The 23,646-nt window shown below is 46.9% G+C and overlaps 1 protein-coding gene across 1 annotated transcript in view; it reads right to left on the bottom strand.

Moving 5' to 3' along the window:
• Nucleotides 1-23,646, bottom strand: part of unc5ca (unc-5 netrin receptor Ca) — a gene marked incomplete in the record, with an annotated part of 261,508 nt that overhangs the window by 32,710 nt on the left and 205,152 nt on the right. Inside the window, 3 exon segments of the mRNA XM_055918711.1 lie at nucleotides 7,035-7,268; nucleotides 13,269-13,437; nucleotides 16,221-16,308. Of these exon segments, the coding sequence (XP_055774686.1) occupies nucleotides 7,035-7,268; nucleotides 13,269-13,437; nucleotides 16,221-16,308 (491 nt within the window).

Below are 23,646 nucleotides of genomic sequence, written 5' to 3' on the forward strand. Positions count from 1 at the left end.
ATCCTGAACGAATTGTGAATAATGATGAGTGAGAGAGTAGAGGCATGAATATCATAACCCCCCCCCCCATGAATATCATAGCCCCCCCCCCTCTGCTGCTATTGTAATGGTCAGAGGTTAGGGGTTGTTATACAGTATTTGTGCTAGTAACATTCTCACAAACGTTTCAATTTAGATTTTATAGGACCCTATTCCCAATTTAGTGTCCTACTTTTGACTAGGGCCCATAGGGATCCTGATAAAAATAGTGCACTAGTACATAGGAAATAGGGAGTCATTTGAAACACATCCATTGTCTATATTAACTAGTCTGGTGTAAAAGAAAAGTACTAAAAGGTCCACAATAGACTGCAAATACTGTACAGCGACTGCTTTCTTGATGTTCAATACTGTACAGCGACTGCTTTCTTGATGTTCAATACTGTACAGCGACTGCTTTCTTGATGTTCAATACTGTACAGCGACTGCTTTCTTGATGTTCAATACTGTACAGCGACTGCTTTCTTGATGTTCAATACTGTACAGCGACTGCTTTCTTGATGTTCAATACTGTACAGCGACTGCTTTCTTGATGTTCAATACTGTACAGCGACTGCTTTCTTAATGTTCAATACTGTACAAGATCATTATTAGAATGTCACCCCATCCTTCAACAACTACTGCAGTATAAGAATATCAATCGTCTCCTCCTCCTTCAACAACTACTGCAGTATAAGAATATCAATCGACTCCGCCTACTCCTTCAACAACTACTGCAGTATAAGAATATCAATCGACTCCGCCTACTCCTTCAACAACTACTGCAGTACAAGAATATCAATCGACTCCGCCTACTCCTCCAACAACTACTGCAGTACAAGAATATCAATCGACTCCGCCTACTCCTTCAACAACTACTGCAGTACAAGAATATCAATCGACTCCGCCTACTCCTTCAACAACTACTGCAGTACAAGAATATCAATCGACTCCGCCTCCTTCAACAACTACTGCAGTATAAGAATATCAATCGACTCCGCCTACTCCTTCAACAACTACTGCAGTACAAGAATATCAATCGACTCCGCCTACTCCTTCAACAACTACTGCAGTACAAGAATATCAATCGACCCCGCCTCCTCCAACAACTACTGCAGTATAAGAATATCAATCGACTCCGCCTCCTTCAACAACTACTGCAGTACAAGAATATCAATCGACTCCACCTCCTTCAACAACTACTGCAGTATAAGAATATCAATCGACTCCACCTCCTTCAACAACTACTGCAGTATAAGAATATCAATCGACTCCTCCTCCTTCAACAACTACTGCAGTATAAGAATATCAATCGACTCCTCCTCCTTCAACAACTACTGCAGTACAAGAATAGGGAGTAGTCGCATTCCGCTTCGCTCCACAGGTAGTATTACCATTTCATTTTCATTTTCATTTTCATTACAGTACAACGGTTTGATTTGTTTGATCTTAGCTAGCTACATAGCCGTCTTTGTATCAAACATAATTGTGTAGTTATTGAGGTTCGCTAGCCAGCTATTTTCGTCCTAACGTAACGCAACGTAGCCAACACTGCTAGCTAGCCAGCTAGCCACCGAATAGCAGCATTGTAGAAACGAGTGCATTACAACGGAACGACTTGATTAGTGTAGTGTTAGCTGGCTACACAGTTGTCTTTGCTATCTTTGATTTGTTTGATCTTAGCTAGCTACTTAGCTGGCTACATAGCCGTCTTTGTATCAAAGATAATTGTGTAGTTATTGAGGTTCGCTGAGGTTCGCTAGCCAGGTATTCTCGTCCTAACGTAACGTAACGTAACGTAGTCAACCCTGCTAGCTAGCCAGCTAGCCACCGATTAGCAGCACTGTAGAAACGATTACATTACAACGGAACGACTTGATTAGTGTAGTGTTAGCTAGCTACATAGTTTTCTTTGCTATCTTTGTATCTAAGATAATTGTGTAGCTTTGAGTAATTATCGGTTAGCTAGCCAGCTATTTTCGCCTGCCGCGCTGCCGTCCTCCTACCTAGCCAACACTGCTAGCTAACACTGCTAGCTAGCCAACTTCTATCGAATAGCAGCACTGTAGAAACTTACATTACAACGGAACGACTTGATTAGCGTAGTGTTAGCTAGTTGTCTTTGCTGTCCTTGTATCCAAGATAATTGTGTAGTTTAGAGAAATTTAGAGAAATTGTCGAGGTTACCTAGCCAGCTTCACTTTCAACAACGCAGCCACTGCTAGCCAGCCTACTTCACCAGCCAGCAGTACTATATCATTTTAGTCAATAAGATCATTTATTTTATTTTTTTTTGCAACGTAAGCTTAACTTTCTGAACATTCGAGACGTGTAGTCCACTTGTCATTCTAATCTCCTTTGCATTAGCGTAGCCTCTTCTGTAGCCTGTCAACTATGTGTCTGTCTATCCCTGTTCTCTCCTCTCTGCACAGACCATACAAACGCTTCACACCGCGTGGCCGCGGCCACCCTAACCTGGTGGTCCCAGCCCGCACGACCCACGTGGAGTTCCAGGTCTCCGGTAGCCTCTGGAACTGCCGATCTGCGGCCAACAAGGCAGAGCTCATCTCAGCCTATGCGTCCCTCCAGTCCCTCGACTTCTTGGCACTGACGGAAACATGGCTCACCACAGATAACACTGCTACTCCTACTGCTCTCTCTTCGTCTGCCCACGTGTTCTCGCACACCCCGAGAGCTTCTGGTCAGCGAGGTGGTGGCACCGGGATCCTCATCTCTCCCAAGTGGTCATTCTCTCTTTCTCCCCTTACCCATCTGTCTATCGCCTCCTTTGAATTCCATGCTGTCACAGTTACCAGCCCTTTCAAGCTTAACATCCTTATCATTTATCGCCCTCCAGGTTCCCTCGGAGAGTTCATCAATGAGCTTGATGCCTTGATAAGCTCCTTTCCTGAGGACGGCTCACCTCTCACAGTTCTGGGTGACTTTAACCTCCCCACGTCTACCTTTGACTCATTCCTCTCTGCCTCCTTCTTTCCACTCCTCTCCTCTTTTGACCTCACCCTCTCACCTTCCCCCCCTACTCACAAGGCAGGCAATACGCTTGACCTCATCTTTACTAGATGCTGTTCTTCCACTAACCTCATTGCAACTCCCCTCCAAGTCTCCGACCACTACCTTGTATCCTTTTCCCTCTCGCTCTCATCCAACACTTCCCACACTGCCCCTACTCGGATGGTATCGCGCTGTCCCAACCTTCGCTCTCTCTCCCCCGCTACTCTCTCCTCTTCCATCCTATCATCTCTTCCCTCTGCCCAAACCTTCTCCAACCTATCTCCTGATTCTGCCTCCTCAACCCTCCTCTCCTCCCTTTCTGCATCCTTTGACTCTCTATGTCCCCTATCCTCCAGGCCGGCTCGGTCCTCCCCTCCCGCTCCGTGGCTCGACGACTCATTGCGAGCTCACAGAACAGGGCTCCGGGCAGCCGAGCGGAAATGGAGGAAAACTCGCCTCCCTGCGGACCTGGCATCCTTTCACTCCCTCCTCTCTACATTTTCCTCTTCTGTCTCTGCTGCTAAAGCCACTTTCTACCACTCTAAATTCCAAGCATCTGCCTCTAACCCTAGGAAGCTCTTTGCCACCTTCTCCTCCCTCCTGAATCCCCCCCCCCCCCTCCTCCCTCTCTGCAGACGACTTCGTCAACCATTTCGAAAGAAGGTCGACGACATCCGATCCTCGTTTGCTAAGTCAAACGACACCGCTGGTTCTGCTCACACTGCCCTACCCTGTGCTCTGACCTCTTTCTCCCCTCTCTCCAGATGAAATCTCGCGTCTTGTGACGGCCGGCCGCCCAACAACCTGCCCGCTTGACCCTATCCCCTCCTCTCTTCTCCAGACCATTTCCGGAGACCTTCTCCCTTACCTCACCTCGCTCATCAACTCATCCTTGACCGCTGGCTACGTCCCTTCCGTCTTCAAGAGAGCGAGAGTTGCACCCCTTCTGAAAAAACCTACACTCGATCCCTCCGATGTCAACAACTACAGACCAGTATCCCTTCTTTCTTTTCTCTCCAAAACTCTTGAACGTGCCGTCCTTGGCCAGCTCTCCTGCTATCTCTCTCAGAATGACCTTCTTGATCCAAATCAGTCAGGTTTCAAGACTAGTCACTCAACTGAGACTGCTCTTCTCTGTATCACGGAGGCGCTCCGCACTGCTAAAGCTAACTCTCTCTCCTCTGCTCTCATCCTTCTAGACCTATCGGCTGCCTTCGATACTGTGAACCATCAGATCCTCCTCTCCACCCTCTCCGAGTTGGGCATCTCCGGCGCGGCCCACGCTTGGATTGCGTCCTACCTGACAGGTCGCTCCTACCAGGTGGCGTGGCGAGAATCTGTCTCCTCACCACGCGCTCTCACTACTGGTGTCCCCCAGGGCTCTGTTCTAGGCCCTCTCCTATTCTCGCTATACACCAAGTCACTTGGCTCTGTCATAACCTCACATGGTCTCTCCTATCATTGCTATGCAGACGACACACAATTAATCTTCTCCTTTCCCCCTTCTGATGACCAGGTGGCGAATCGCATCTCTGCATGTCTGGCAGACATATCAGTGTGGATGACGGATCACCACCTCAAGCTGAACCTCGGCAAGACGGAGCTGCTCTTCCTCCCGGGGAAGGACTGCCCGTTCCATGATCTCGCCATCACGGTTGACAACTCCATTGTGTCCTCCTCCCAGAGCGCTAAGAACCTTGGCGTGATCCTGGACAACACCCTGTCGTTCTCAACTAACATCAAGGCGGTGGCCCGTTCCCGTTCCAGAGTACGACCCTGCCTCACACAGGAAGCGGCGCAGGTCCTAATCCAGGCACTTGTCATCTCCCGTCTGGATTACTGCAACTCGCTGTTGGCTGGGCTCCCTGCCTGTGCCATTAAACCCCTACAACTCATCCAGAACGCCGCAGCCCGTCTGGTGTTCAACCTTCCCAAGTTCTCTCACGTCACCCCGCTCCTCCGCTCTCTCCACTGGCTTCCAGTTGAAGCTCGCATCCGCTACAAGACCATGGTGCTTTCCTACGGAGCTGTGAGGGGAACGGCACCTCAGTACCTTCAGGCTCTGATCAGGCCCTACACCCAAACAAGGGCACTGCGTTCGTCCACCTCTGGCCTGCTCGCCTCCCTACCACTGAGGAAGTACAGTTCCCGCTCAGCCCAGTCAAAACTGTTCGCTGCTCTGGCACCCCAATGGTGGAACAAACTCCCTCACGACGCCAGGACAGCGGAGTCAATCACCACCTTCCGGAGACACCTGAAACCCCACCTCTTCAAGGAATACCTAGGATAGGATAAAGCAATCCTTCTGCCCCCCCCCCCCCCCTTAAAAGATTTAGATGCACTATTGTAAAGTGGCTGTTCCACTGGATGTCATAAGGTGAATGCACCAATTTGTAAGTCGCTCTGGATAAGAGCGTCTGCTAAATGACTTAAATGTAAATGTAAATGTAAGAATATCAATCGACTCCACCTCCTTCAACAACTACTGCAGTACAAGAATATCAATCGACTCCGCCTACTCCTTCAACAACTACTGCAGTATAAGAATATCAATCGACTCCGCCTACTCCTTCAACAACTACTGCAGTATAAGAATTTCAATCGACTCCGCCTACTCTTTCAACAACTACTGCAGTATAAGAATATCAATCGACTCCGCCTACTCCTTCAACAACTACTGCAGTACAAGAATATCAATCGACTCCGCCTACTCCTTCAACAACTACTGCAGTATAAGAATATCAATCGACTCCGCCTACTCCTTCAACAACTACTGCAGTATAAGAATTTCAATCGACTCCGCCTACTCTTTCAACAACTACTGCAGTATAAGAATATCAATCGACTCCGCCTACTCCTTCAACAACTACTGCAGTACAAGAATATCAATCGACTCCGCCTACTCCTTCAACAACTACTGCAGTATAAGAATTTCAATCGACTCCGCCTACTCTTTCAACAACTACTGCAGTATAAGAATATCAATCGACTCCGCCTACTCCTTCAACAACTACTGCAGTACAAGAATATCAATCGACTCCGCCTACTCCTTCAACAACTACTGCAGTACAAGAATATCAATCGACTCCGCCTACTCCTTCAACAACTACTGCAGTACAAGAATATCAATCGACTCCGCCTACTCCTTCAACAACTACTGCAGTACAAGAATATCAATCGACTCCGCCTACTCCTCCTTCAACAACTACTGCAGTATAAGAATATCAATCGACTCCACCTTCTCCTCCTTCAACAACTACTGCAGTATAAGAATATCAATCGACTCCACCTTCTCCTCCTTCAACAACTACTGCAGTATAAGAATATCAATCGACTCCGCCTACTCCTTCAACAACTACTGCAGTACAAGAATATCAATCGACTCCGCCTACTCCTTCAACAACTACTGCAGTACAAGAATATCAATCGACTCCGCCTACTCCTTCAACAACTACTGCAGTATAAGAATATCAATCGACTCCGCCTCCTTCAACAACTACTGCAGTATAAGAATATCAATCGACTCCGCCTACTCCTTCAACAACTACTGCAGTACAAGAATATCAATCGACTCCGCCTACTCCTTCAACAACTACTGCAGTACAAGAATATCAATCGACTTCGCCTCCTTCAACAACTACTGCAGTATAAGAATATCAATCGACTCCACCTCCTCCTCATCCTCCAACACACCAACTATAAAATTCCCTTTGAAAGCAAGACCAATTAAAGTTACTTTTACATATCATTAAAAACACCAACCTAACATTTTGTTTTCAAACTATCCTCCCTTGAAATGTTGAAACATTTGTGGGAAAGAGCATTGCTTAAAAAGTGGGTGAGTGAGTGAGTGAGTGAACGAGTGGGGTGCACAGGTAAGCGAGAGAAAGTATGACTTCATTGGTGTGCGTTGTGTACGGTGTCCATATTAGCAGTCCCAAGGAGTCCCAAGGTGTCAGGATATCTTAACGCTGCCCACCCCCCCACCGCCCCCACCCCCGTACCTTGAGTGCGTCCTGGGTGTCGTCCAGACAGTAGACTCTAATGTGGTACTCCAGGGTGGTGCTTGACACAGGGCCGAAGATGGCCAGTTTGAGGCGCTTGGCGGCAGCCTTGCTGACAGACTGGCCCACCAGGCAGTAGGTCCCCAGGGTCTCTGTCAGTAGATGACATGCCTCCTCATCCATCTGGATATAGCAGGGTGTGGTGAAGTTCTCCTCCCCGACCACTACCACGTCCTGAAAGGGACACACACACACACACGGGTATTGTATGATGAGAGTGGCCATACAGCATGATTTGTGTGTGTGTGTGTGTGTGTGTACAAACAGCACACACTGGCCAAGTCTGACCTCTCCTCTAAGTCTCCTCTTTCTTGTTCCATAACTCTGTTTACCCACACTGTGATCCTCTACCTTCTTTTATCTATAATCCTTATCCTGATGCCTACAGTACACCAGCCACACACAAACATTCATTTTCCTGCTATTATGAGGGGAGAAAAAAATGAATTAAAAGGGTTGGCAGTAAGCTTGGCCGTTAAACAGTATAACAGCAACATTAAAGCTGGTCTTAAGCCTCTTTAATAGGACCTCAGAGACAGCACCAGTCATATAATGAGAGAATAGCAAGGCAAAGGGTGGGGTACAGTACTGCATTGAAGGCTAGGCTGGACGACTGTTCACTTCCATTTAGACTACAATTAACCAATGGGTTGAAGCATGGATATGTAGGGATTCTAACGCCTTCAGAATTCTCGTGGTACTGATGTGGTATTAAAACGTATAGTAAAAATTAAGCATAAAGGTCCAGCGATAGACTAGTGTCCTGTCCAGGAGGTGTACTGGTACATCAAGCTGTCCGTCTCACTACAGAAACAGGAGATAGACTAGTGTCCTGTCCAGGGGGTGTCCTGGTACATCAAGCTGTCTGTCTCACTACAGAAACAGGAGATAGACTAGTGTCCTGTCCAGGGGGTGTACTGGTACATCAAGCTGTCTGTCTCACTACAGAAACAGGAGATAGACTAGTGTCCTGTCCAGGGGGTGTCCCGTACATCAAGCTGTCTCACTGCAGAAACAGGAGATAGACTAGAGTCCTGTCCAGGAGGTGTACTGGTACATCAAGCTGTCTGTCTCACTACAGAAACAGGTGTCTGTCTCACTACAGAAACAGGAGATAGACTAGAGTCCTGTCCAGGAGGTGTACTGGTACATCAAGCTGCCTCACGCTACAGAAACAGGAGATAGACTAGTGTCCTGTCCAGGGGGTGTACTTGTACATCAAGCTGCCTCACGCTACAGAAACAGGAGATAGACTAGTGTCCTGTCCAGGGGGTGTCCTGGTACATCAAACTGTCTCACTACAGAAACAGGAGATAGACTAGTGTCCTGTCCAGGGGGTGTACTGGTACATCAAGCTGTCTGTCTCACTACAGTAACAGGAGATAGACTAGTGTCCTGTCCAGGGGGTGTCCTGGTACATCAAGCTGTCTCACTACAGAAACAGGAGATAGACTAGTGTCCTGTCCAGGAGGTGTACTGGTACATCAAGCTGTCTGCCTCACTACAGTAACAGGAGATAGACTAGTGTCCTGTCCAGGGGGTGTCCTGGTACATCAAGCTGTCTCACTACAGAAACAGGAGATAGACTAGTGTCCTGTCCAGGGGGTGTCCTGGTACATCAAGCTGTCTCACTACAGTAACAGGAGATAGACTAGAGTCCTGTCCAGGGGGTGTCCTGGTACATCAAGCTGTCTCACTACAGAAACAGGTGTCTGTCTCACTACAGAAACAGGAGATAGACTAGAGTCCTGTCCAGAGGGTGTACTTGTACATCAAGCTGTCTGTCTCACTACAGAAACAGGAGGTAGACTAGAGTCCTGTCCAGGGGGTGTACTGGTACATCAAGCTGTCTCACTACAGAAACAGGAGATAGACTAGTGTCCTGTCCAGGGGGTGTCCTGGTACATCAAACTGTCTCACTACAGAAACAGGAGATAGACTAGTGTCCTGTCCAGGGGGTGTACTGGTACATCAAGCTGCCTCACTACAGAAACAGGAGATAGACTAGTGTCCTGTCCAGGGAGTGTCCTGTACATCAAGCTGTCTGTCTCACTACAGAAACAGGGAGATAGACTAGAGTCCTGTCCAGGGAGTGTCCTGTACATCAAGCTGTCTGTCTCACTACAGAAACAGGGAGATAGACTAGAGTCCTGTCCAGGGAGTGTCCTGTACATCAAGCTGTCTGTCTCACTACAGAAACAGGGAGATAGACTAGAGTCCTGTCCAGGGAGTGTCCTGTACATCAAGCTGTCTGTCTCACTACAGAAACAGGGAGATAGACTAGTGTCCTGTCCAGGGGGTGTACTGGTACATCAAGCTGTCTCACTACAGAAACAGGAGATAGACTAGTGTCCTGTCCAGGGGGTGTCCCGTACATCAAGCTGTCTCACTACAGAAACAGGAGATAGACTAGTGTCCTGTCCAGGGGGTGTCCCGTACATCAAGCTGTCTCACTACAGAAACAGGAGATAGACTAGTGTCCTGTCCAGGGGGTGTCCTGTACATCAAGCTGTCTGTCTCACTACAGAAACAGGGAGATAGACTAGAGTCCTGTCCAGGGAGTGTCCTGTACATCAAGCTGTCTGTCTCACTACAGAAACAGGGAGATAGACTAGAGTCCTGTCCAGGGAGTGTCCTGTACATCAAGCTGTCTGTCTCACTACAGAAACAGGGAGATAGACTAGAGTCCTGTCCAGGGAGTGTCCTGTACATCAAGCTGTCTGTCTCACTACAGAAACAGGGAGATAGACTAGTGTCCTGTCCAGGGGGTGTACTGGTACATCAAGCTGTCTCACTACAGAAACAGGAGATAGACTAGTGTCCTGTCCAGGGGGTGTCCCGTACATCAAGCTGTCTCACTACAGAAACAGGAGATAGACTAGTGTCCTGTCCAGGGGGTGTCCCGTACATCAAGCTGTCTCACTACAGAAACAGGAGATAGACTAGTGTCCTGTCCAGGGGGTGTCCTGTACATCAAGCTGTCTCACTACAGAAACAGGTGTCTGTCTCACTACAGAAACAGGAGACAGACTAGTGTCCTGTCCAGGGGGTGTCCTGTACATCAAGCTGCCTCCCTACAGAAACAGGAGATAGACTAGAGTCCTGTCCAGGGAGTGTCCTGTACATCAAGCTGTCTGTCTCACTACAGAAACAGGGAGATAGACTAGAGTCCTGTCCAGGGAGTGTCCTGTACATCAAGCTGTCTGTCTCACTACAGAAACAGGGAGATAGACTAGTGTCCTGTCCAGGGAGTGTCCTGTACATCAAGCTGTCTGTCTCACTACAGAAACAGGGAGATAGACTAGAGTCCTGTCCAGGGGGTGAACCTTCGTCCCAGTCTGAGGTCTGGATCGCACTGGAGCAGGTTTTCATCAAGGATCTCTCTGTACTTTGCTCCTTTCATCTTTCCATCGATCCTGAATAGTCTCTTTACATTTCAATTGAGCTATACCGCAGATTGTCTGCGATACAGATTGAGTCGAGCCCTTAAGTTGTATTTTTTCATTTGACTTTTGTATCGGAGTTGTTGCTCCTTTCCACCCCCTCCGTCACCTTCTGAAGGATGATATAGCTATAGTCTGGTCTGGAAGAGGACACATTATTATAGATCCACTCAGGTCCTTTTTCCTGAAATGACTATTGAGCTCCAAATCACACCTTATTTGGAGTTATGTGCCTTTTGATGAGCCGTATCAATACGAGGTTGTAGAAAACCAATATTGTGTGAATCAATTATTGCTTCTAACCACAGCTGTGATTTTCCCCAGAATATAGCTGACAGGCTGTGTCCAACTCTATGGCTGTGTCCAACTCTATGGATTGCATTCTGATCTGTGGCTCAATAAACCTAAGCACCCACCCACACACATACTGCATGCATAATTGTGGGCAGACATTGTGTTTCTGTGCGATAACAACAGTGACGCCTGCAGACAGTCTTATCACAAACAGTACCAACACACCACCAATAGAGGACCAGGTGGGCCTCTATCACACACACACACCACTCCTCAGAGGTAGTCTGCTCACGCTGTGAGAGAGGGAGGGAAGGAGAGAAAGGAGGGAGGGAGGGATGGAGCAGAGGGAGGGATGGAGAGAAAGGAGGGAGGGAGGGAAGGGAGAGATGCATGGAACAGAGGGAGCGATGGAACATAGGAAGGGAACGGAGGGAGGGACGGAACACAGGGAGGGAGGGAACAGAGAGAGGAAGGGATGGAATATAGGGAGGGAGGAAGGGATGGAACAGAGGGAGGGAGGGAAGGGAGGGAGGGAGGAAGGGATGGAGCAGAGGGAGGGAGGAAGGGAGAGATGGGACAGAGGGAGGGAGGGAACAGAGAGAGGAAGGGATGGAACATAGGGAGGGAGGAAGGGATGGAACAGAGGGAGGGAGGGAAGGGAGGGAGGGAGGAAGGGATGGAACATAGGGAGGGAGGAAGGGATGGAACAGAGGGAGGGAGGGAAGGGAGGGAGGGAGGAAGGGATGGAACAGAGGGAGGGAGGAAGGGATGGAACAGAGGGAGGGAGGAAGGGATGGAACAGAGGGAGGGAGGGAAGGGAGGGAGGGAGGAAGGGATGGAACAGAGGGAGGGAGGAAGGGATGGAACAGAGGGAGGGAGGGAAGGGAGGGAGGGAGGAAGGGATGGAACAGAGGGAGGGAGGAAGGGATGGAACAGAGGGAGGGAGGAAGGGATGGAACAGAGGGAGGGAGGGAAGGGAGGAATGGAAAGAAAGGAGAGAGGGAGGGATGGAACAGAGGGAAGGAGGAAGACATGGAACAGAGGGAGGGAGGAAGGGAGAGATGGGACAGAGGGAGGGAGGGAATGGAGTGAGGGAGAGAACGGACGGAGGGAGGGAAAGGAGGGAGTGATGGAACAGAGGGAGTGAGAGATGGAACAGAGGAAGGGATGGAACGGAGGGATGAAACTGAGGGGTAGAGGGGTGGAACTGGAGCAAATTCCTTGTGCTAACAGTTTTTCAACCATCCTGCTGGTCTAATTGAGTTTGGGTGCTGTGTCTACAGAGCTCTGCCAAGCGTGGCCCAGTCTGTCTTCTTCCCCTGCCATCACTACACTTATCCCATTCTACAAGCATGTGTCTGCATCCCAAATGGTACCCTGTATAGTCCCCTACCTTTGACCAGAGCCTGTATAATCCCCTACCTTTGACCAGAGCCTGTATAGTCCCCTACCTTTGACCAGATCCTGTATAGTCCCCTACCTTTGACCAGAGCCTGTATAGTCCCCTACCTTTGACCAGAGCCTGTATAGTCCCCTACCTTTGACGAGAGCCTGTATAGTCCCCTACCTTTTACCAGAGCCTGTATAGTCCCCTACTTTGACCAGAGCCTGTATAGTCCCCTACCTTTGACCAGAGCCTGTATAGTCCCCTACCTTTGACCAGAGCCTGTATAGTCCCCTACCTTTGACCAGAGCCTGTATAGTCCCCTACCTTTGACCAGAGCCTGTATAGTCCCCTACCTTTGACCAGAGCCTGTATAGTCCCCTACCTTTGACCAGAGCCTGTATAGTCCCCTACCTTTGACCAGAGCCTGTATAGTCCCCTACCTTTGACCAGAGCCTGTATAGTCCCCTACCTTTGACCAGAGCCTGTATAGTCCCCTACCTTTGACCAGAGCCTGTATAGTCCCCTACCTTTGACCAGAGCCTGTATAGTCCCCTACCTTTGACCAGAGCCCGTATGGAGGAGGATGCTATATGGGACACATCCTGTCTTTATGTCGATATTGGCATGGGGGACCTCTGCAGTTCCTCCTACCCAGGAGACATGTCTGTTCCTCCAGACTATATCTTCTGTATACATTTCAACACTATGACTTCCTTGTCAACAGCAGGTAAAGTATACACATTTATGGTATATTTCATCTGACAAAGCTTCATGACAAAAAAACATTTTTCTGGCTTTTGCAAGCATGAATATTTCAGTTGTATTCTTCAATGACTAGTCCCACCCTCTCAGCTATTGGTTGTGATCCCCTGCTCAGACGTTGCATGCATTAACCAATGGTGGCATGCGATGTCATCGACTGTGCAGTCAGGCACCAGATTGCTGATACATGTGGTTAGCTGATACGTATTGTAAAACCTGGCATACGTCTGAGCAGGGGAACATGACCTGTGACTTATACCTAAGCCTGACCCTTACTAGCGTTCTCACCTCCCATTGGCCCTGATGCAGCTGGTTCTTCAACTGGACCTGCCAGTCGTCTCCGTCGGCCTCGGCACAGTGATGAATGGTGAGGATGACTGGGCGGGTCAGGAGGGCCCCTGGGGGACCACAGCTCACCACGGGGCTCAACACTGTCTGAACATCCTCTACTGGTGGCCTAGAGAGCGAGAGAAGGAGAGAGAGAGAGATATTAAAATGCTCCCTTCAGGGCAAAATGTATTGTCACTGTAGTAAACTTTTTTTTAACAGAACCTCAACTGATGTTTGCAGATATGTGAATTTCCTTTGGATACCGAATTACAGTGCATTCGGAAAGTATTCCGACCCCTTGACTTTTTCCTAATTTTGTTATGTTACAAACTTATTCTAAAATGGATTAAATCGTTTTTTCCCCCTCATCTACACACATTACCCCATAATGACAAAGCAAAAAAAAAAAAAAAAAAACGGAAATATCACATTAACATAAGTATTTACTCAGTAATTTTTTGAAGCACATTTGGCAGCAAGCCTCAAGTCTTCTTGGGTATGACGCTACAAGCTTGGCACACCAGTATTTGAGGAGGTTCTCCTATTCTTCTCTGCAAATCCTCTCAAGATCTGTCAGGTTGGATGGGGAGCGTCGCTACACAGCTATTTTCAGGTCTCTCTAGAGATGTTTGACCGGGTTCAAGTCTGGGCTGGCTGGGCCACTCACGGACATTCAGAGACTTGTCCTGAAGCCACTCCTGCGGTGTCTTGGCTGTGTGCTTAGGGTCATTGTCCTGTTGGAAGGGGAACCTTCACCCCAGTCTGAGGGACTGGGGGTGTACTGGTATATCAAGCTGTCTGTCTCACTACAGAAACAGGAGAAAGATTAGCATCCTGTCCAGGAGGTGTACTGGTACATTAAGCTGTCTGTCTCACTACAGAAACAGGAGATAGACTAAGGTTCTGTACAGGAGGTGAACCTTCGCCCCAGTCTGGGGTCCTGATCGCTCAGGAGCAGGTTTTCATCAAGGATCTCTCTGTACTTTTCTCCGTTTATCTTTCCATCGATCCTGAATAGTCTCCCAGTCCCTGGCACTGAATAACATCCCCACAGCATGATGCTCCCACCACCATGCTTCACCGTAGGGATGGTGCCAGGTTTCCTCCAGACGTGACGCTTGGCATTCAGGTAAAATAATTCAATCTTGGTTTCATCAGACCAGAGAATCTTGTTTCTCATGGTCAGAGTCCTTTAGGTGCCTTTCGGCAAACTCCAAGCGGGCTGTTATGTGCCTTTTACTGAGGAGTGGCTTAAAGGCCGATTGGTTGAGTCCTGCAGAGATGGTTGTCCTTCTGGAAGGTTCTCCCATCTCCACAGAGGAACCATGGAGCTCTGTCAGAGTGACCATTGGGTTCTTGGTCACCTCCGTGAACATTTTGAAAGGGGGTGGTGACTTTCTATACCCACTGTAGACAGTTGTGTTTTTCCAAATCATATCCAATCAATTGAATTTACCACAGGTGGACACCAATCAAGTTGTAGAAACATCTCTAGGATGCACCTGAGCTCAATGTCAAGTCTCATAGCAAAGGGTCTGAATATTTATGTAAATACGGTATCTGCTTTTTATTTTTAATAAATTTGCAAACAGTTCTACAAACCTGTTTTCTGTTTGTGATTATGGGGTGTAGATTGGTGAGGAACACATGCAATTTAATACATTTTAGAATAAGGCTGTAACGTAACAAAATGTGGAAAAAGTCCCCTAGTCTGATTATTTTCCGAATTCACTGTATACACACAGCACATTTTCTATTCAATTTCTCTTGAGTAGTGGACAAAATGTCTCAAATAGGATTGGTACTGAAAATCTGTCTTTTATCTGGGTAATACTGGGACTGGTATCATTGGCGGTGGGTAAGAATACAGGGGCTTAGCTGGTATGGAGCTGCTTATTGGTTGAAGATGGGAGAGTAGAACACAAGGACAGGCAGGGAGGCAGGCTGACAGAACAGCCAGGCAGGAAGGAAGGCAGGCTGACAGAACAGCCAGGCACGAAGGCAGGCAGGCTGACAGAACAGCTAGGAAGGACGGCAGGCAGGCTGACAGAACAGCCAGGCAGGAAGGCAGGCAGGCTGACAGAACAGCCAGGCAGGAAGGCAGGCAGGCTGACAGAACAGCCAGGCAGGAAGGCAGGCAGGCTGACACAACAGCCAGGCAGGCAGGACGGCAGGCAGGCTGACACAACAGCCAGGCAGGAAGGAAGGCAGGCAGGCTGACAGAACAGCCAGGCAGGAAGGCAGGCAGGCTGACAGAACAGCCAGGCAGGAAGGAAGGCAGGCTGACAGAACAGCCAGGCAGGAAGGCAGGCAGGCTGACAGAACAGCCAGGCAGGAAGGCAGGCAGGCTGACAGAACAGCCAAGCAGGAAGGCAGGCAGGCTGACAGAACAGCCAGACAGGAAGGCAGGCAGGATGACAGAACAGCTAGGAAGGACGGCAGGCAGGCTGACAGAACAGCCAGGCAGGAAGGCAGGCAGGCTGACAGAACAGCTAGGAAGGACGGCAGGCAGGCTGACAGAACAGCCAGGCAGGACGGCAGGCAGGCTGACACAACAGCCAGGCAGGAAGGCAGGCAGGCTGACACAACAGCCAGGCAGGAAGGCAGGCAGGCTGACACAACAGCCAGGCAGGAAGGCAGGCAGGCTGACACAACAGCCAGGCAGGAAGGCTGACAGAATAGGTTGACAGGAAGGCAGGCAGAACAGGAAGGCAGGCAGGCTGACAGAATAGGGTGACAGGAAGGCAGGCAGGCTGACAGAATAGGGTGACAGGAAGGCAGGCAGGCTGACAGAAAAGGCTGATAGGAAGGCAGGCAGGCTGACAGAAAAGGCTGATAGGAAGGCAGGCAGGCTGACAGAATAGACTGACAGGAAGGCCCTGGTGCTGCTGCTGTGCTAATGGAGCTCACCTCATGCTGTCCTTCCTGTGCACCGTCACGTACATCTCATACACACGACCCTGAGGAACAGCGCCCGCTGGTACCAGCAAGCTCACACCTGCAGGAGGGAGGGAGGAAGGAGGAGAGTGAGGGAGGGAGAGAGAGCGAGAGCACGAAGAGAGAGGGAGAAAGAGCGAGGAGAGAGCGAGAACCCAGAGAGAGAGCAAGAGAAGGAGCGAGAGGGAGCGAGAAAGAGTGAGAGAAGGAGATAGAGAGAGCGAGAGAAGGATAGCGAGGGAGAGAGAGTAAGAGAAGGAGAGGGAGAAAGAGAGAAAGCACAAGTCAGGTCAGTAAGTCACACCGCAGGCGGTACTCCTGAAAACAACACAGACTGGGTTGGGTGAGAGGCACACATCCACATCAACTAAATACCCACACCCCCACATTAAATATCTCAAGTGGCCAACAAAACAGGCCTCCTCTTGGGCCCAGTAGCCACTTATCAGGCTTTTAGCCTGTGTCTGTGATTTGGACTCATTTGGACACAAGGCTGTTTCCTATGTGACTGTTCCTCCTCTTGGTCCAAGTAGCCACTTATCAGGCTTTTAGCCTGTGTCTGATTTGCGCTCATTTGGACACAGGGCTGTTTCCAACGTGACTGTTTACTGTGTTCAGTCCCTCCAGCAGGGAGTGAGGCTCTCATCCAATCACTAATTCCCTGCGTCGCTGTGGGGAGCGCTCCAGAGGGTGACATTTGCACTGTTCCCCTGTGCCTCCAGCCAAACACTTACTACAACTAAAGGGGAACTAAAGTGTCAGTGAGTGGGAACACAAGGAACACTTCAAGCCAAGAAGAAAGGACACTAGGCTGTGGCATGTGTTGACAGAGCTGCACAGGAGAACAGGGGTTCAATTAAACCCTACATCAATACTGCTGGCCAGCTTGATCAGGCTCTTATGTGGAAGTGTGACTGCATATCATGTTGGGTAACACTTTACATTACGATGCTCTCAAACCTGTGTAGTAACACTGTACTTACACCAAAATGTAACACATATATATATATATTTAAGCAATAAGGCACGTCGGGGTGTGGTAACAACCAATATACCAAGGCTAAGGGCTGTTCTTAGGCACGACGCATTGCTGAGTTACTGGATACAGCCCTTAGCTGTGGTATATTGGCCATATACCACAAACCCCCGAGGAGCCTTATTGCTATTATAAACTGGTTACCAACGTAATTAGAGCAGTAAAAATGTATGTTTTGTCATACCCGTGGTATACGCTCTGATATACCATGGCTGTCAGCCAATCAGCATTCAGGGCTCGAACCGCCCAGTTTATAAATATATATAAACATATTGTTACATAGCTCGTTAGTGATTGTGTTTTAACTGCATATAAAACAGTTGAACATTAAAATGTTTTAGTTAAAAAGGGACTTCATTCCACTTGTGTTAAAAACAAGTACTGCCCAAACTTCATCACTAGGAGCAATTAACCAAATACTATGTCACAACAATGTTATTACTGTAGTAATTAGGCGACATTGTTACAACACAGGCAGAGCAACCTCATGTCAAGTATTCTAGAACAGTTGTCTATGCCCGTTACTGGACATCGAATGTAACGCAATGAGTGTTCTCTCTTCTCTGTCCCCAAGGTAGGTCTGGGGAACAGCTCCCAAACTGCCTATCACTTACCTTGTGCCATTATAACATGACTAAAACTAACTCAAACACGACACTAAAGGGACAAACCGGATTGAATCATCACATTCATTGTGTTTAATCAACTCCAAGCCACAATCCCATTTCCTTGGCCCTAATCGGAGCTAATACTCTAATGGCCCAGGCGTGGGCAGCCCCTAGGAACCCTCTTTAAGTGGACCGTATTTCATCTCCCCAAGATTCCACAGTCATGTATGTCTGAATCCCAAATGGAATCCTGTGCATGAGGCATGAGCCGGAATCTGCCGCAGTTAGCGTTAGTGCTAGGGATTTTTTTTTAAATAAAAGTGCACCCCTTTGGGTCCCCAGGACCAGAACCAGGACCAGGACCAGGACCGGAACCAGGACCAGGACAAGGACCAGAACCAGGACTAGGACCAGGACCAGGACCAGGACAAGGACCAGGACCAGGACCAGGACCAGAACCAGGACCAGGACCAGGACCAGGACCAGGACCAGAACCAGGACCAGGACTAGGACCAAAACCAGGACCAGGACCAGAACAAGGACCGGAACCAGGACAAGGACCGGAACCAGAATCAGGATCAGAACCAGAACCAGGACCAGAATCAGGACCAGGACCAGGACCAGAACCAGAACCAGGACCAGAATCAGGACCAGGACATCCAATATAGTAGGCTACGTGAATGAGTCTACTACAGTAAAGTGATCAGGACAGACTATCAATAACATCCAATATAGTAGGTTACGTGAATGAGTCTACTACAGTAAAGTGATCAGGACAGACTATCAATAACATCCAATATAGTAGGTTACGTGAATGAGTCTACTACAGTAAAGTGATCAGGACAGACTATCAATAACATCCAATATAGTAGGTTACGTGAATGAGTCTACTACAGTAAAGTGATCAGGACAGACTATCAATAACATCCAATATAGTAGGTTACGTGAATGAGTCTACTACAGTAAAGTGATCAGGACAGACTATCAATAACATCCAATATAGTAGGCTATGTGAATGAGTCTACAGTGAGCTGACGCAGTACTGGCAACATGGCAACTGTTACACCTCAGTCAGCTACAGTTACCTCTCAATGTGCTTCCGAAACAGTGGCTGATTAGCTTGACATGTCTCCAGCCAGCTATCGGCTTTCATGTCATTCATTAAACAGGTTGCCATGTTCTCCATCTGCTGGCAAACCCGTCACTCCCTTTGAATTAGCTCTTCCATTCATCACCTCGGGATGGGGAGGAATTCCTCCCTGACACAGAGATTTATGTGGCAGTTTTTGACATTGCATTGAGAATGAATGGTGGTGCCATACAGCCTTGCTGTCTGCAGCTGCTGAGAGCAGAGAATAGCATACAGGTGCCAAAGAGGAGGAAAGTCAGTTATGCAGCCTGCTGACAATATCACCAACCTGAAACTCTGTCAACACGCTGGTAATTCAATACAGTACTGAAACACTCAACGAACTGTCAGTTCAATACAGTACTGAAACACTCAACGAACTGTCAGTTCAATACAGTACTGAAACACTCAACGAACTGTCAGTTCAATACAGTACTGAAACACTCAACGAACTGTCAGTTCAATACAGTACTGAAACACTCAACGAACTGTCAGTTCAATACAGTACTGAAACACTCAACGAACTGTCAGTTCAATACAGTACTGAAACACTGTCAACGAACTGTCAGTTCAATACAGTACTGAAACACTCAACGAACTGTCAGTTCAATACAGTACTGAAACACTCAACGAACTGTCAGTTCAATACAGTACTGAAACACTCAACGAACTGTCAGTTCAATACAGTACTGAAACACTCAACGAACTGTCAGTTCAATACAGTACTGAAACACTCAACGAACTGTCAGTTCAATACAGTACTGAAACACTCAACGAACTGTCAGTTCAATACAGTACTGAAACACTCAACGAACTGTCAGTTCAATACAGTACTGAAACACTCAACGAACTGTCAGTTCAATACAGTACTGAAACACTCAACGAACTGTCAGTTCAATACAGTACTGAAACACTCAACGAACTGTCAGTTCAATACAGTACTGAAACACTCAACGAACTGTCAGTTCAATACAGTACTGAAACACTCAACGAACTGTCAGTTCAATACAGTACTGAAACACTCAACGAACTGTCAGTTCAATACAGTACTGAAACACTCAACGAACTGTCAGTTCAATACAGTACTGAAACACTCAATGAACTGTCAGTTCAATACAGTACTGAAACACTGTCAACGAACTGTCAGTTCAATACAGTACTGAAACACTCAACGAACTGTCAGTTCAATACAGTACTGAAACACTCAACGAACTGTCAGTTCAATACAGTACTGAAACACTCAACGAACTGTCAGTTCAATACAGTACTGAAACACTCAACGAACTGTCAGTTCAATACAGTACTGAAACACTCAACGAACTGTCAGTTCAATACAGTACTGAAACACTCAACGAACTGTCAGTTCAATACAGTACTGAAACACTCAACGAACTGTCAGTTCAATACAGTACTGAAACACTCAACGAACTGTCAGTTCAATACAGTACTGAAACACTCAACGAACTGTCAGTTCAATACAGTACTGAAACACTCAACGAACTGTCAGTTCAATACAGTACTGAAACACTCAACGAACTGTCAGTTCAATACAGTACTGAAACACTCAACGAACTGTCAGTTCAATACAGTACTGAAACACTCAACGAACTGTCAGTTCAATACAGTACTGAAACACTCAACGAACTGTCAGTTCAATACAGTACTGAAACACTCAACGAACTGTCAGTTCAATACAGTACTGAAACACTCAACGAACTGTCAGTTCAATACAGTACTGAAACACTCAACGAACTGTCAGTTCAATACAGTACTGAAACACTCAACGAACTGTCAGTTCAATACAGTACTGAAACACTCAACGAACTGTCAGTTCAATACAGTACTGAAACACTCAACGAACTGTCAGTTCAATACAGTACTGAAACACTCAACGAACTGTCAGTTCAATACAGTACTGAAACACTCAACGAACTGTCAGTTCAATACAGTACTGAAACACTCAACGAACTGTCAGTTCAATACAGTACTGAAACAATGTCAACGAACTGTCAGTTCAATACAGTACTGAAACACTCAACGAACTGTCAGTTCAATACAGTACTGAAACACTCAACGAACTGTCAGTTCAATACAGTACTGAAACACTCAACGAACTGTCAGTTCAATACAGTACTGAAACACTCAACGAACTGTCAGTTCAATACAGTACTGAAACACTCAACGAACTGTCAGTTCAATACAGTACTGAAACACTCAACGAACTGTCAGTTCAATACAGTACTGAAACACTCAACGAACTGTCAGTTCAATACAGTACTGAAACACTCAACGAACTGTCAGTTCAATACAGTACTGAAACACTCAACGAACTGTCAGTTCAATACAGTACTGAAACACTCAACGAACTGTCAGTTCAATACAGTACTGAAACACTCAACGAACTGTCAGTTCAATACAGTACTGAAACACTCAACGAACTGTCAGTTCAATACAGTACTGAAACACTCAACGAACTGTCAGTTCAATACAGTACTGAAACACTCAACGAACTGTCAGTTCAATACAGTACTGAAACACTCAACGAACTGTCAGTTCAATACAGTACTGAAACACTCAACGAACTGTCAGTTCAATACAGTACTGAAACACTCAACGAACTGTCAGTTCAATACAGTACTGAAACACTCAACGAACTGTCAGTTCAATACAGTACTGAAACACTCAACGAACTGTCAGTTCAATACAGTACTGAAACAATGTCAACGAACTGTCAGTTCAATACAGTACTGAAACACTCAACGAACTGTCAGTTCAATACAGTACTGAAACACTCAACGAACTGTCAGTTCAATACAGTACTGAAACACTCAACGAACTGTCAGTTCAATACAGTACTGAAACAATGTCAACGAACTGTCAGTTCAATACAGTACTGAAACACTCAACGAACTGTCAGTTCAATACAGTACTGAAACACTCAACGAACTGTCAGTTCAATACAGTACTGAAACACTCAACGAACTGTCAGTTCAATACAGTACTGAAACACTCAACGAACTGTCAGTTCAATACAGTACTGAAACAATGTCAACGAACTGTCAGTTCAATACAGTACTGAAACACTCAACGAACTGTCAGTTCAATACAGTACTGAAACACTCAACGAACTGTCAGTTCAATACAGTACTGAAACACTCAACGAACTGTCAGTTCAATACAGTACTGAAACACTCAACGAACTGTCAGTTCAATACAGTACTGAAACAATGTCAACGAACTGTCAGTTCAATACAGTACTGAAACACTCAACGAACTGTCAGTTCAATACAGTACTGAAACACTCAACGAACTGTCAGTTCAATACAGTACTGAAACAATGTCAACGAACAGAGAAACGGTAATGGCGTGTTTTTGTAGGCACTAACTCCGCCATGGTTCGTTGGTCAAAGCCTATGAGAAAAATGAATGGCGTTTTGGGATAAACGCTGAAAATAAGGTCCTTGGTAAAAACAGGCTTAGGAGATCTTCTACATTTTGTTCTATGAGATAATCTTCATCAGTCACTTTTTGCGTATTTTGAAGAATTTATGTAATAACAAAAAACACAAAACTTCATAATTCATAAAGGTCATGTAGACTGTAGACTGCTATTACCTCAGAACAAAACATACAGACTTCATTATTCATAAAGGTCATGTTAACTGACTGCTATTACCTCAGAACAAAACATAAAGGTCATGTTAACTGACTGTTATTACCTCAGAACAAAACATAAAGACTTCATTATTCATAAAGGTCATGTTAACTGACTGTTATCACCTCAGAACAAAACATAAAGACTTCATTATTCATAAAGGTCATGTTAACTGACTGCTATTACCTCAGAACAAAACATAAAGACTTCATTATTCATAAAGGTCATGTTAACTGACTGCTATTACCTCAGAACAAAACATAAAGACTTCATTATTCATAAAGGTCATGTTAACTGACTGCTATTACCTCAGAACAAAACATAAAGACTTCATTATTCATAAAGGTCATGTTAACTGACTGCTATTACCTCAGAACAAAACATAAAGACTTCATTATTCATAAAGGTCATGGTAACTGACTGTTATTACCTCAGAACAAAACATAAAGGTCATGTTAACTGACTGCTATTATCTCAGAACAAAACATATAAGATCTCCTAAGCCCGTGTTAACCTCAGACCTAATTCCTGAACAAACCAGAGTAACTTATTTCCGGGTTTTAGGACTAAAAGCTGGTCATCTCTATACTATCAACAAACTGTCCATTCAATACTGAAATACTGTCAATGAACTGATGAGTGGCATCTCAACTGGGTATCTAAGTGTCCCTAAGGAGAGAAAATAGGCACTGACAGGGGGGCGGCATGGATGCATGATGGCAGGGTAGCATGATGACAGGGTGGCAGGGTGACACGATGGCAGGGTGGTGGCATGGCAGGATGGCATGATGACAGGGTGGCACGATGGCAGGGTGGTGGCATGGGAGGGTGGCATGGTGTCATGATGACAGGGGGGCAAGGTGACAGGGGGCAGGGTGGCATGGTGTCATGATGACAGGGGGGCAGGGTGACAGGGGGCAGGGTGGCATGGTGGCATGGTGACATGGTGGCATGATGGCAGGGTGGCATAA

The sequence above is a fragment of the Salvelinus fontinalis genome, chromosome 4 (genome assembly GCF_029448725.1).
Source record: "Salvelinus fontinalis isolate EN_2023a chromosome 4, ASM2944872v1, whole genome shotgun sequence".
NCBI lineage: Eukaryota > Metazoa > Chordata > Actinopteri > Salmoniformes > Salmonidae > Salvelinus > Salvelinus fontinalis.